At 41.8% G+C, this 14,904-nt stretch overlaps 1 protein-coding gene across 1 annotated transcript; it reads left to right on the top strand.

Annotated features, from left to right (window-relative positions):
- Positions 1-3,444: 3,444 nt before the first annotated feature.
- Positions 3,445-14,461, top strand: LOC118359196 (vesicle-trafficking protein SEC22b-B-like). Its single transcript, XM_035737552.2, has 5 exons — positions 3,445-3,887; positions 11,347-11,456; positions 11,631-11,791; positions 12,354-12,500; positions 13,487-14,461. The coding sequence occupies exons 1-5, from the start codon at positions 3,813-3,815 to the stop codon at positions 13,639-13,641; spliced, it is 648 nt and encodes a 215-aa protein (XP_035593445.1). The 5' UTR covers positions 3,445-3,812; the 3' UTR covers positions 13,642-14,461.
- Positions 14,462-14,904: the final 443 nt, after the last annotated feature.

Genomic DNA, 14,904 nt, shown 5'->3' with positions numbered 1-14,904 from the left:
TGTAACACACATGCTATCTTATCTCCTTGGTGCTTGAGAAGTATTTTCAGAAAATATTTGGATGTTCAACACATAGACCCAGATGATATATTCATGGTAACAGTATGACCCAAGTCTCTCCAGTGTGTGTGTGTGTGTGTGTGTGTGTGTGTGTGTGTGTGTGTGTGTGTGTGTGTGTGTGTGTGTGTGTGTGTGTGTGTGTGTGTGTGTGTGTGTGTGTGTGTGTGTGTGTGTGTGAGTAATTAAGCTGCAGTTCCGAGGTATTCATAGTATGACTATTCATAGTATGTTCAACAATTCTAGTGAAGTAACCCTTTTGGACCACACTATCTGCCACATTAAAGAGCTCTGGGTTAAGTGAATTATCACTTCTACCTCTAATCAGCAATCATAGGATTCATTCATGCTCCTTAGATGCCAGGTTAGGGTTACACACACATTTTCTGTCATGGTCTATGGACCCCCTGAAGTAGCTTTGGCCACCCCATGTATACAACTTTAGTTCCACCACTGATGATGAGTGGTACTTTTGATTAAGCGGTGTTTAAACTATCACTATTCAAAGACCACACGGAAACTTGGAATATGGTTATATGAGAATTTGTTGAAGGCTTATATCTATATTTTGGAATGTCCTATGTTGATTTCGGGAGGCTGCCATCAAGGAAAAGGGTACAAACCACACTTTTTATGTTAGCCGACTTCAACTAATCACGACGCGACAAAGGATTTCTACAGTGACAACGGTTGACTGCTATTTAATTGATAGTTTGACTGTCAAAATGGTGTGTGGCCAGTGACTTTTAAATAGAGACCGCCCTGAGTTTTCCGTGCCATTTGAAAGATCGAAAATTAACTCGGCGTTCCTGCACAACCACAGCGCGTGACAAAATCAACAGTACAAAACCAAAGATATTGATCTGTTTTAAGCAATTGATATTGTCATCGTGTTGACTATAAACGTTTATACTAACATAACCAAGTTGGGGTAAAAAGGATGTGTAATTCCACAAAATGTTATGGGGTGAAAATGCAAGTTTGTGCAAGCCAGTAGTAACAAACTGGGAAATTAGTGCAATATCAAATAATTAATATGTAAATAATAATTTAACATGATAGTTTGTTGCCCACTACAAAAACGATTACAACAATGACATATTTCTCATTCATTTAACCATTTCGACAGTTTAAAAAGGCTGAGTACTAGAGCCTCCATGGTGTCTGCACAGCAGCCTGAACGTTTGACTTCCATACTCTTTGGATTGGTGGTTACATCTCGTTATTTTAAAACATTTTTGAATATTCGATGAGGAGTGTTGACATCATCCGCCTGTATTCAATGAAGAGAGATGCTATGCTGCTCTGAAATACAATCATTTTCCAAAGCGTCTGGTCTATATCTTAACATGAATAAATGTGAACTCATGCCTATCAAAGATTGTGTGACACCTTCATATTATGGTATTCCAGTAAAAGAAGAACATATTTAGGCATAATCATTACAAAGGATCAGAAGTCTAGAGGCTTACTAAATTTTAACCCTCTTTTTTTTAAACAACAGAAGAAGCTAAGTCAATGGCTACAGATGGACTTATCTTTAAAAGGAAGAGTCCTAATAACCCAGGCTGAAGGTATCTCTAGACTAACATATGGCCCTCTATCTTTATATCTAGACAGTAAAATAAGCAAGGAGATAGACCAGATGCTTTTCAACTTTCTGTGGAGAAACCGTACCCATTACATTAGGAAAACTGTTGTAATGAACACTTATGAGAATGGTGGACTGAATTTTCTGGACTTTACTACCTTAAATAATAATTTTAAGATCAATTGGATAAAACAGTTCCTAAGAAGACCCACTTCTATCTGGAATTTTATTCCTCATCATGTCTTCTCTACTTTTGCTGGCATTAACTTCATGTTGTTTTGCAATATGTGTGTTGCCACACACATACCTACTTGTTAACAAAATTAAGGAAGTTTCCTTTAAAATTATTCATAAATATTACCCTGCCAACCACTATATGAAGAAGTTTAAGGAAAACATGAACTCAAATTGCTCCTTTTGTAATGACCACCCAGAAACAGTGTTGCATCTTTTTTTGGCATTGTATTCATGTAAGAAAACTGTGTCAAGACATCAGTAGATTTATAATGGAACACTTATATGAAGGTCTTACACTATTGTGGAGAGATGTACTGCTTGGATTCTTTAACTAGGATAGGAATAAGCTGAAACATTTTTATGTAATTAATTTCATTATTCTTTTGGCCAAATTTCAGATTCACAAATGTAAATTTACAAACAAAAAAACAAATTTTCTTACCCTACAAAAAGAACTTGAACTGTATTTTAAGACAATTAAATACTCTACTAACAAAAAAGCTATTAGAATTATAAGTGTATGTATGTCCCTTAAGGTCCTTGTGTAATGTGATATTGTACCCCCTAGCCCAATTGTCCATTGTATATCATCTATATATACACTTCTGTTCCCTCATGTATTTGTTGTCAATAAAAAATAAATGCTAGCATCATGTCATGAATATGCGTAGCTAACTCGAGACAACTCCGATATAAAGTTTTTTTTCTCAAAGTTTCCGGGATGTCAAGTGTTCTTTTGTCACAGTAAACTCATAACAATCTTAGCACTACGAAACTTTTATTATATAAAATAAACCTTACATAGGAAAAAATCAATTACATTTTTGTTGACCAAATTCGACACTCATTAAACCACCTTCCAAAACCCCTCGCTTGGTGAGCGAAAAAAATTAAACAACGCCACCTGGTGGAGAAGACCGATTTTTGGCCCCATTATCCCTCTCGCTTCGAGTAACGCGGAACCTTTGAGAATACTGCTGTCTGGGATGGACGGTTAGAGATTTGAGTGACATACCCAACGAACATTTCAGGCCAGTTCAAAGCGTTGTCACTAGTTACCACAGCCACGAAGTTATAATTATGACTAAACCCCGCCTATTTCTACAATTGATCTTCTTAAAATCTGATTTGAACCATAACCACACTGCTAACCTTATGCCTAACCCTAAACTTTAATTAAGACCAAAAAGCTCATTTTTTGTTTTCATGTGGTAACTAGTGACAACCCGTCCGTAATGTTGGGTTGTCAATCAGTTAGTGCAATAAGGAACCCTTGGGACGTCCATACCCTAAACCTAATCTCAAACCCTACATAACCATAAACATTTTAAACGTAATCTTCATTGTAGGGACGTCCTAAGGATCCCGGAAAAGAGACCTTTGTCAATCTATGGTACCTTCGTAAACTCTCTGTGGCTATCTACTCTGACTTCAGAGCGCTCTCGTTTCAGCATGCCAGAGCGCAGAATACATTTACGAACGCTCAACATGCGTTGAATATGGCCGGTGTCAGTACACGTTGGCAAAAAAGCGTCATTAAATTGTTGCCAGCAACACAGTCACCAACGCTCTAGATAACATGAAAACAGCCTAACCAGTTCTGCTGGGGCGAGTAATATGGTGAGAGTGAGGTTCTCTCATTTTTGTCCGGAAGTAGCTAGCAAACTTTAGTTAGTTTGTTTGCCCGTTGTGAGGTCAGAACTCTCGGATCAACCCTACCCCTCGTCCAGTGTGCGGTCTGAGCGAGCGAAACACTGAATTTACGAACGGACAATCTGACAACGCTCTGAATTTACTAACGCCAAGAGCGCACTCTGGCTCTCCAGATTGAATTTACGAACACACCCCTAGGTGCTGTCTGTCATTATAATAGCGTTCACACTGTGGCTAACAACACTGGTTGAGAATAAGACATTTAAATCCCAAAATGGTGCTGCTGACAATGATCGCTCGGTTGGCTGATGGACTGCCGCTGGCCGCATCAATGCAAGAGGACGAACAGGTTAATATTGATGGTTTTCCCTGTTAATGTCAGACAGCTAACTAGCTAAAATAGCTAATGTTAACACTAGCAATTCAGTGTAGCTATCGAACTATTGGAAAATAGCTTGTCAGATAGCTTGCTAGCTAGCTACGTGTGCAAGATATATTTTATAATCTATTCGGTGTCTATCTATGCAGGCCTACTTCATAATAAAACCATATTATTAGCTAGTTGTTTGATTGTGTCTATCATTGAAATCCAGATGGCTTTATTCCAGCGGTCAGATTAACAGGCAGCTAATCATAATGGACAGATTTAGTCAATTTATGTGATGTAGCTAGAGGAAGAGATGGTTGAGGCGTCACTACACACACTCTGGTTCGAATCGAGCCTGTATCACAACCGGCCGTGATTGGGAGTCCCATAGGGCGGCGCACAATAAATAAAGGTTATATATATATATATATATATATACACACACGCAGTTGAAGTCGGACGTTTACATACACTTCTGTTGGAGTCATTAAAACTCATTATCAACCACTCCACAAATTTCTTGTTAACAAACTATAGTTTTGGCAAGTTGGTTAGGACATCTACATAGTGCATGACACAATTAATTTTTCCAACAATTGTTTACAGACAGAGATTATTTCACTTATAATTCACTGTATCCCAATTCCAGTGGGTCAGAAGTTTGACTGTGCCTTTAAACAGCTTGGAAAATTACAGAAAACGATGTCATGGCTTTAGAAGCCTCTGATAGGCTAATTGACATAATTTGAGTCAATTGGAGGTGTACCTGTGGATGTTTTTCAAGGCCTACTGTCAAACTCAGTTTAAATGTTTTATTTAACCAGGTAGGCTAGTTGAGAACAAGTGTAACGGATGTGAAACGGCTAGCTTAGTTAGCGGTGTGCGCTAAATAGCGTTTCAATCGGTTACGTCACTTGCTCTGAGACCTTGAAGTAGTAGTTCCCCTTGCTCTGCGGCTTTTGTGGAGTGATGGGTAACGATGCTTCGTGGGTGACTGTTGTTGATGTGTGCAGAGGGTCCCTGGTTCGCGCCCGGGTATGGGCGAGGGGACGGACGTAAAGTTATACTGTTACATTGGTGCCGTGACCCGGATTACTGGTTGCTGCGGAAAAAGGAGGAAGGTCAAAAGGGGGGTGAGTGTAACGGATGTGAAACGGCTAGCTTAGTTAGCGGTGTGCGCTAAATAGCGTTTCAATCGGTTACGTCACTTGCTCTGAGACCTTGAAGTAGTAGTTCCCCTTGCTCTGCAAGGGCCGCGGCTTTTGTGGAGTGATGGGTAACGATGCTTCGTGGGTGACTGTTGTTGATGTGTGCAGAGGGTCCCTGGTTCGCGCCCGGGTATGGGCGAGGGGACGGACGTAAAGTTATACTGTTACATTGGTGCCGTGACCCGGATTACTGGTTGCTGCGGAAAAAGGAGGAAGGTCAAAAGGGGGGTGAGTGTAACGGATGTGAAACGACTAGCTTAGTTAGCGGTGTGCGCTAAATAGCGTTTCAATCGGTTACGTCACTTGCTCTGAGACCTTGAAGTAGTAGTTCCCCTTGCTCTGCAAGGGCCGCGGCTTTTGTGGAGTGATGGGTAACGATGCTTCGTGGGTGACTGTTGTTGATGTGTGCAGAGGGTCCCTGGTTCGCGCCCGGTTATGGGCGAGGGGACGGACGTAAAGTTATACTGTTACATTGGTGCCGTGACCCGGATTACTGGTTGCTGCGGAAAAAGGAGGAAGGTCAAAAGGGGGGGTGAGTGTAACGGATGTGAAATGGCTAGCTTAGTTAGCGGTGTGCGCTAAATAGCGTTTCAATCGGTTACGTCACTTGCTCTGAGACCTTGAAGTAGTAGTTCCCCTTGCTCTGCAAGGGCCGTGGCTTTTGTGGAGTGATGGGTAACGATGCTTCGTGGGTGACTGTTGTTGATGTGTGCAGAGGGTCCCTGGTTCGCGCCCGGGTATGGGCGAGGGGACGGACGTAAAGTTATACTGTTACATTGGTGCCGTGACCCGGATTACTGGTTGCTGCGGAAAAAGGAGGAAGGTCAAAAGGGGGGTGAGTGTAACGGATGTGAAACGGCTAGCTTAGTTAGCGGTGTGCGCTAAATAGCGTTTCAATCGGTTACGTCACTTGCTCTGAGACCTTGAAGTAGTAGTTCCCCTTGCTCTGCAAGGGCCGCGGCTTTTGTGGAGTGATGGGTAACGATGCTTCGTGGGTGACTGTTGTTGATGTGTGCAGAGGGTCCCTGGTTCGCGCCCGGGTATGGGCGAGGGGACGGACGTAAAGTTATACTGTTACACAAGTTCTCATTTACAACTGCGACCTGGCCATGATAAAGCATAGCAGTGTGAACAGACAACAACACATAGTTACACATGGAGTAAACAATAAACAAGTCAATAACGCAGTATAATTTTTTTTTTTTAAAGAGTCTATATACAGTACCTTGCGAAAGTATTCGGCCCCCTTGAACTTTGCGATCTTTTGCCACATTTCAGGATTCAAACATAAAGATATAAAACTGTTTTTTTGTGAAGAATCAACAACAAGTGAGACACAATCATGAAGTGGAACGACATTTATTGGATATTTCAAACTTTTTTAACAAATCAAAAGCTGAAAAATTGGGCGTGCAAAATTATTCAGCCCCCTTAAGTTAATACTTTGTAGCGCCACCTTTTGCTGCGATTACAGCTGTACGTCGCTTGGGGTATGTCTCTAAATTTTCCCCCATTCCTCCTTGCAAAACAGCTCGAGCTCAGTGAGGTTGGATGGAGAGCATTTGTGAACAGCAGTTTTCAGTTCTTTCCAGAGATTCTCGATTGGATTCAGGTCTGGACTTTGACTTGACTTTGACTTTGGCCATTCTAACACCTGGATATGTTTATTTTTGAACCATTCCATTGTAGATTTTGCTTTATGTTTTGGATCATTGTCTTGTTGGAAGACAAATATCCGTCCCAGTCTCAGGTCTTTTGCAGACTCCATCAGGTTTTCTTCCAGAATGGTCCTGTATTTGGCTCCATCCATCTTCCCATCAATTTTAACCATCTTCCCTGTCCCTGCTGAAGAAAAGCAGGCCCAAACCATGATGCTGCCACCACCATGTTTGACAGTGGGGATGGTATGTTCAGGGTGATGAGCTGTGTTGCTTTTACGCCAAACATAACGTTTTGCATTGTTGCCAAAAAGTTCAATTTTGGTTTCATCTGAGCAGAGCACCTTCTTCCACATGTTTGGTGTGTCTCCCAGGTGGCTTGTGGCAAACTTTAAACAACACTTTTTATGGATATCTTTAAGAAATGTCTTTCTTCTTGCCACTCTTCCATAAAGGCCAGATTTGTGCAATATACGACTGATTGTTGTCCTATGGACAGAGTCTCCCACCTCAGTTGTAGATCTCTGCAGTTCATCCAGAGTGATCATGGGCCTCTTGGCTGCATCTCTGATCAGTCTTCTCCTTGTATGAGCTGAAAGTTTAGAGGGACGGCCAGGTCTTGGTAGATTTGCAGTGGTCTGATACTCCTTCCATTTCAATATTATCGCTTGCACAGTGCTCCTTGGGATGTTTAAAGCTTGGGAAATCTTTTTGTATCCAAATCCGGCTTTAAACTTCTTCACAACAGTATCTCGGACCTGCCTGGTGTGTTCCTTGTTCTTCATGATGCTCTCTGCGCTTTAAAGGACCTCTGAGACTATCACAGTGCAGGTGCATTTATACGGAGACTTGATTACACACAGGTGGATTGTATTTATCATCATTAGTCATTTAGGTCAACATTGGATCATTCAGAGATCCTCACTGAACTTCTGGAGAGAGTTTGCTGCACTGAAAGTAAAGGGGCTGAATAATTTTGCACACCCAATTTTTCAGTTTTTGATTTGTTAAAAAAGTTTGAAATATCCAATAAATGTCGTTCCACTTCATGATTGTGTCCCACTTGTTGTTGATTCTTCACAAAAAAATACAGTTTTATATCTTTATGTTTGAAGCCTGAAATGTGGCAAAAGGTCGCAAAGTTCAAAGGGGCCGAATACTTTCGCAAGGCACTGTACATTGTGTGCAAAAGGCATGAGGAGGTAGGCAAATAATTACAATTTAGCAGATTAACACTGGAGTGATAAATGATCAGATGGTCATGTGCAGGTAGATGTACTGGTGTGCAAAAGAGCAGAAAAGTAAATAAATAAAAACAGTATGGGGATGAGGTAGGTATAATGGATGGGCTATTTACAGATGGACTATGTACAGCTGCAGCGATCGGTTAGCTGCTCAGATTTGCAATTCATTCCAGTCACAGGCAGCAGAGAACTGGAAGGAAAGGCGGCCAAATGAGGTGTTGGCTTTAGGGATGATCAGTGAGATACACCTGCTGGAGCGCGTGCTACGGGTGGGTGTTGCCATCGTGACCAGTGAACTGAGATAAGGCGGAGTTTTACCTAGCAAGAACTTGTAGATGACCTGGAGCCTGGCGACGAATATGTAGTGAGGACCAGCCGACTAGAGAATACAGGTCGCAGTGGTGGGTGGTATAAGGTGCTTTAGTAACAAAACGGATGGCACTGTGATAAACTGCATCCAGTTTGCTGAGTAGAGTGTGGAAGCTATTTTGTAGATGACATACCGTCGAGGATCGGTAGGATAGTCAGTTTTACTTGGGTAAGTTTGGCGGCGTGAGTGAGGGAGGCTTTGTTGCGGAATAGAAAGCCGACTCTAGATTTGATTTTAGATTGGAGATGTTTGATATGAGTCTGGAAGGAGAGTTTACAGTCTAGCCAGACACCTAGGTACTTATAGATGTCCACATATTCTAGGTCGGAACCATCCAGGGTGGTGATGCTAGTCGGGGGTGCGGGTGCAGGCAGCGAACAGTGCCTCTTTGCTTGACATCATCAGAAAATCAAAAGAAATCAGCCAAGACCTCAGAGAAAGAAATGTAGACCTCCACAAGTCTGGTTCATCCTTGGGAGCAATTTCCAAACACCTGAAGGTACCACGTTCATCTGTACAAACAATAGTACGCAAGTATAAACACCATGGGACCACGTACCCGTCATACCGCTCAGGAAGGAGACGTGTTCTGTCTCCTAGAGATGAATGTACTTTGGTGCAAAAAGTGCAAAACAATCCCAAAACAGCAGCAAAGGACCTTGTGAAGATGCTGGAGGAAACGGGTACAAAAGTATCTATATCCACAGTAAAAGGAGTCCTATATCGACATAACCTGAAAGGCCGCTCAGCAAGAAAGAAGCCACTGCTCCAAAACTTCCATAAAAATGCCAGACTATGGTTTGCAACTGCACATGGGGACAAAGATCATACCTTTTTGGAGAAATGTCCTCTAGTCTGATGAAACAAAAATATAACTATTTAGCCATAATGACCTTCGTTATGTTTGGAGGAAGAAGAGTGACGCTTGCAAGCCGAAGAACACCATCCCAACCATGAAGCATGGGTGTGGCAGCATCATGTTGTGGGGGTGCTTTGCTGCAAGATGGACTGGTGCACTTCACAAAATAGATGGCTCATAAGGAAGGAAAATTATGTGGATATATTGAAGCAACATCTCAAGACATCAGTTAAAGCTTGGTCGCAAATGGGTCTTCCAAATGGACAATGACCCCAAGCATACTTCCAAAGTTGTGGCAAAATGGCTTAAGGACAACAAAGTCAAGCTATTGAAGTGGCCATCACAAAGCCCTGGCCTCAATCCTACAGAAAATGTGTGGGCAGAACTGAAAAAGTGTGTGCGAGCAAGGAGGCCTATAAAACCTGACTCAGTTACACCAGCCCGGTCAGGAGGGATGGGCCAAAATTCACCCAACTTATTGTGGGAAGCTTGTGGAAGGCTACCTGAAACATGTGACCCAAGTTAAACCATTTAAAGGCAATGCTACCAAAAACTAATCGTGTGTAAGTAAACTTCTGACCAACTGGGAATGTGATGAAAAAAATAAAAGCTGAAAAAAATGATTATCTCTACCATTATTCTGACATTTCACATTCTTAAAATAATGTGGTGATCCTAACTGATCTAAGACAGGGAATTTTTACAAGGATTAAATGTCAGGAATTGTGAAAAACGGAATTTAAATGTATTTGGCTAAGGTGTATGTAAACTTCTGACTTCAACTGTATATAATATATATATATATATATATATACAGACATACATACATACATACATACATACATACATACACACACACACACACACACACACACACACACACACACACACACACACACACACACACACACACACAAAAGTATGGACACCCCTTCAAAATTGTGAATTTCAGCCACCCGTTGCTGATGGGTGCATAAAATCGAGCACACAGACATGCAATCTCCATAGGATGCCACCTTTCCAACAAATCAGTTAGTCAAATTCCTGCCCTGCGAGAACTGCCCCGGTCAACTGTAAGCACTGTTATTGTGAAGTGGAAACGTCTAGGAACAACAACGGCTCAGCTGCAAAATAGTAGGCCACACAAGATCACAGAATTGGACTATCAAGTGCGTATAAATCATCTGTCCTCGATTGCAACACTTAGTACCGAGTTCCAAACTGCTTCTGGAAGCAACGTCAGCACAATAACTGTTCGTCGGGAGCTTCATGAAATGGGTTTCCATGGCTGAGCAGCCGCACACAAGCCTAAGATCACCATCCGCAATGGCAAGCGCCGGCTGAAGTGGTGTAAAGCTTGCCACCATTGGACTCTGGAGCAATGAAAGCCTCACTAATGCTCTTGTGGCAGAATGGAAGCAATTCCCTGCAGCAATGTTCCAACAGCTAGTGGAAAGCCTTCCAAGAAAAGTGGAGGCTGTTATAGCGGCAAATGGGGGACCAACTCCATATTAATGCCCATGATTTTGGAATGAGATGTTCAATGTGCATGTGTCCACATACTTGTGATCATGTAGTGTAGGTAGTGAGTCAAAGACCAATGCTCAATGCAGAACAGCCATTTGTGTACTGTGCTGAATGATGCTGTGATAGTGTATCTCCTCTGGTTAATCAAATCTCTATGTCCATTGAGTAAATTCTGCTCCCTTTAGTTAATTTGCAATTTGTGATGGTCTACTTCATTCATCCTTGTTACTTTCTTGTAGTTGTAGCAAATCAGGCAGCCATGTATTTCTAGGACGTGTGTAGTATTTATGAGTTGCAGTAGGCTACATATGAGTCTTGCCACCTGCTTGAAGAACTTTAACATGTTTCCCTTGCTTTCTTATCTGCTCTCCCAAAGGGAAGTGAGAAGGTTGGTCTTTTCTCTGCACTGTAACCAATGTTTGGACATCATACACATTGTTCCTGTGATGTGTTACTGTGTTTACCATACCCAGACCACCCGCTTCTTTGTCGATAACATATTGATCCCAATCATTGGTTCAGTGTCCTCTTAAATATGCTTGGTTGCATAATCTTGCTCTGTCCTCCGTGTTTAGTTGGGTCGGGACCTGCAACAGTACCAGAGCCAGGCTAAACAGCTGTTTAGGAAACTCAATGACCAGAGTCCCACACGTTGCACATTAGAGGCTGGCTCCATGTCCTTCCAGTGAGTTCGAACCAATTAGAGGAAAGACACCACAGACAGTCTCTTGGCAAAACACTCATCACAATTAAAATACCATTAACATACTTATACCATGCACTAATAAGCAGGTATCCACTGACCTTTATGCTTCTCAGACACTCCACTCTCATGTTTCCCTCATGGTTCTCCCAACAGCTACGTCATAGAAAAAGGAGTGGTCTACCTAGTGCTGTCTGAAGCAAGCTTTCACAAAAAACTTGCCTTTGCTTACCTGGAAGACCTGCAGGCAGAGTTCCATGAACAGCACGGGAAGAAGGTCCCCACTGTGTCCCGACCGTACTCCTTCATTGAGTTTGGTGAGATTCAATGAAATATATCATCATTAGAATCCCTACTAACAACCCAACGTTGATTAAAGGTCCAATGCAGCCATTCTTATCTCAATATAAAATTATTTCTGGGTAACAATTAACGACCGTACTCTGTTTTCAATTAAAATGGTCAAAAATAGCTTCTTAGCAAAGAGCAATTTCCCAAGCAAGAATTTTGCTACCACTGTCTGGAGGTGGTCTGAGTGGGGAGGGGAAAAATCTAAACTATCTGTTATTGGCAGACAGGTTTGGAACTCTTTCTTATTGGCATATTAACAAATTTACCACCTGGTGATGTCACCAGGCAGTCCAAAACTCCATCCCACCACAACAGGCTAACATTAAACGAAGTCTTTTCAAACAGCTCTTACACTAAAATGGCATTATCATCATGAATTGTACAGTAGTATTCCAACCTCGTAGTGTGGAGATATATAAAACATAGGAAAATCATATTTTTGACTGCGATGAACCTTTAAAGGATACCCTAGTATGAATTATGAAAAAATATGCCATAAATTCCTGCAATGTTTTCCTCTGTCAACAGACACCTACATTCAGAAGACCAAGAAGTCGTACATAGACAGCCGAGCCCGCAGGAACCTGGGCAGCATCAACACAGAGCTGCAGGATGTACAGAGGATCATGGTGGCCAACATTGAGGAAGTGTTGCAACGAGGGGGGGCCTTGTCTGGTAATGTCGGTTTACTTGTTCTTCTTATAGATTTACAGCAATAATGTAGGTCAGGGGTACTGAACTACTATTTGAGATGGTCTGGTCACACAAATGTCCTCCGTGGCAAAGGTCCGGATGGATATAGGCATTTATCGGCATCGTAACAATCCCTACCGCGCAACCCATCCGACTGAAAACTGTTCAAGATGTTCACACCCCTCTTGTTGAAGACAACCAAAGTTTTCTAACTTCCAAGATCAAGCTTCTTAGTTACGGCAGAGACAATCAATCCACTCATGGATCAAGTTCACTGTTGCCTAAATGTGTTTTGTTTGTCAATTATTATTATTATTATTATCGTTACATTATTTTGTGGAAAACAATAGCACCCCTTGTGTTCACTGCCGGTAATACCATGTACCACAGTATGGTATGAACATCTGGATACTGCCCAACCCTACTATCTAAGGTCTGTCAGTGAATGACATAACAAGAGGAAAACTGCCCATACACTACCAAATTTCAAATTGCACCTTGGGGGAGGGGGCCCAAGGTCTGTTTTGACCCCGTTCAACCCCGGATCTGGATCACAGTCCACCAGTTGAGCATGGCTGATGTAGGTCCTCGATGTAGGTCCTCGATAGCTGAAACACCTCTATTACACAAAATTCTATTACACCTCTATTACACCTCTATTACACAAACCTTTTATCTATGATTCTCTGATGTCTAACTTGGAAAGGGCTTATTGCATTATCATGAATGCACATCATTGCAGCAAAACACACTGATAAAATGTAAATGATGTTGGGTAGAATTCACTAGATTAACTAATAAAAGGGAGTGCCACTTATCAGCTACATACTGTTTGTCAAGTTGTGACAAAGAATAGTGTTTAAGTCACAAGAGGAAGCAGATGCCATTCTCACTTGTGTTAAATGAGGATTTGTTCTGGTTTCTGTTCCCTCTCTTTGCTCACCTGGATCCACTCGCATCACATCCAGCTCTGGACTCCAAGGCCAGTAATCTGTCCAGCCTGTCGAAGAAGTACAGAAGTGACGCCAAGTACCTGAACACTCGCTCCACCTATGCTAAGCTGGCTGCCGGAGGGGTCTTCTTCATCATGCTCATCGTCTATGTCCGCTTCTGGTGGCTCTGAGAAGGGAGAGGAGACAGGAGGGGTTGGAGAAGAAGAGCTGATAGGAGCTTAGCTGCGGTCTCACATTCCATCCAATATGGGATCCCTCCTTTTAACACAAGACTGTTGAAGTAGGGACAGACACTGCACGTTATTTTTCCAACTGTCTGTCCATGGATCTATCATGTAATTACAAAAGTTATGTTTTATTAACAATTACAGTCATTCTATAGTGGTTATGCCTTGGAGTTGAGTGTTTGTATTGCGTGTGAGTGTGTGACAGAGGACATTTTATTTTCCTGTGTGTGTGTGTGTGTGTGTGTGTGTGTGTGTGTGTGTGTGTGTGTGTGTGTGTGTGTGTGTGTGTGTTACCAAAACCTGTATGATAACAATTCTTCTCTTATCGATTTAATAGTGTATACTGTGTACAGAAAAAAATCTACGTAATTCTATTTACCCAGAGGACATCCTAAGGGCTTTGGCGTTAATAACACTACTATTATGTTGGTTTGGTGGAGATTTCTTAAATGTTAACCTGCTTTACTGGGGTGATCAATCACATTACCCGTGGTATTGGCTGCAGAAATAATATTTCTCATTCACCTTCATCTCCACACTGAGTGGACCAGTTTAACACCAGACAACGTCTAAAGGGTTCATTTCTTATATTTTGGAAAAAGTTTACACAAGTTAAAGGCTCCACGATAAAAACATGTTTTATCTAGATGAGAACGATAGCTAGCTAATGCTATGTAGCTGGCTTATGCCAATTGTGGCAGGGTTAATGAATTTCAACTTAACTGTTTCATTTGCTATGAATAAAGTGATTTGCACAAAAGTATTTGATTTCTACTAGAGAATACAAAGTTGCTCACAAATCAGGATCAATATAGATCAGTGGAGGCTGCTGATTAGAGGATGGCTCATAATAATGGCTGGAATGGAGTCAATTTGTTCTTAAATGACTTGCCTAGTTAAATAAATAAAAATAGAATTGTAACATACACATCAAAGATGTGGTTTCCATGTGGTTGATTCCACTCCATTCCAGACATTATATTGCTGTCCTCCCCTCAGCAGCCTCCACTGATGTACATATTATACAGTACTAATAGAAACTGTTGTATTCCTGCCCGGTGCTGTGCTTGTTCATGAACTTTGGACACATAGCCAGTTGTGGTCTTTACTTACCACCAGGTCAATGTCAGACCTCTAAATGCACAAGAGGAAGATGTGTCAACAGCTCAGTTTTCTAAATAAGGGACCTATAGTGAGGTGATGCAT

The sequence above is a fragment of the Oncorhynchus keta genome, chromosome 26, assembly GCF_023373465.1.
Source record: "Oncorhynchus keta strain PuntledgeMale-10-30-2019 chromosome 26, Oket_V2, whole genome shotgun sequence".
Classification (NCBI taxonomy): Eukaryota; Metazoa; Chordata; class Actinopteri; order Salmoniformes; family Salmonidae; genus Oncorhynchus; species Oncorhynchus keta.
Note: the sequence above shows the minus strand (reverse complement) of the source record. Positions and strands in the feature narration are given on the sequence as shown.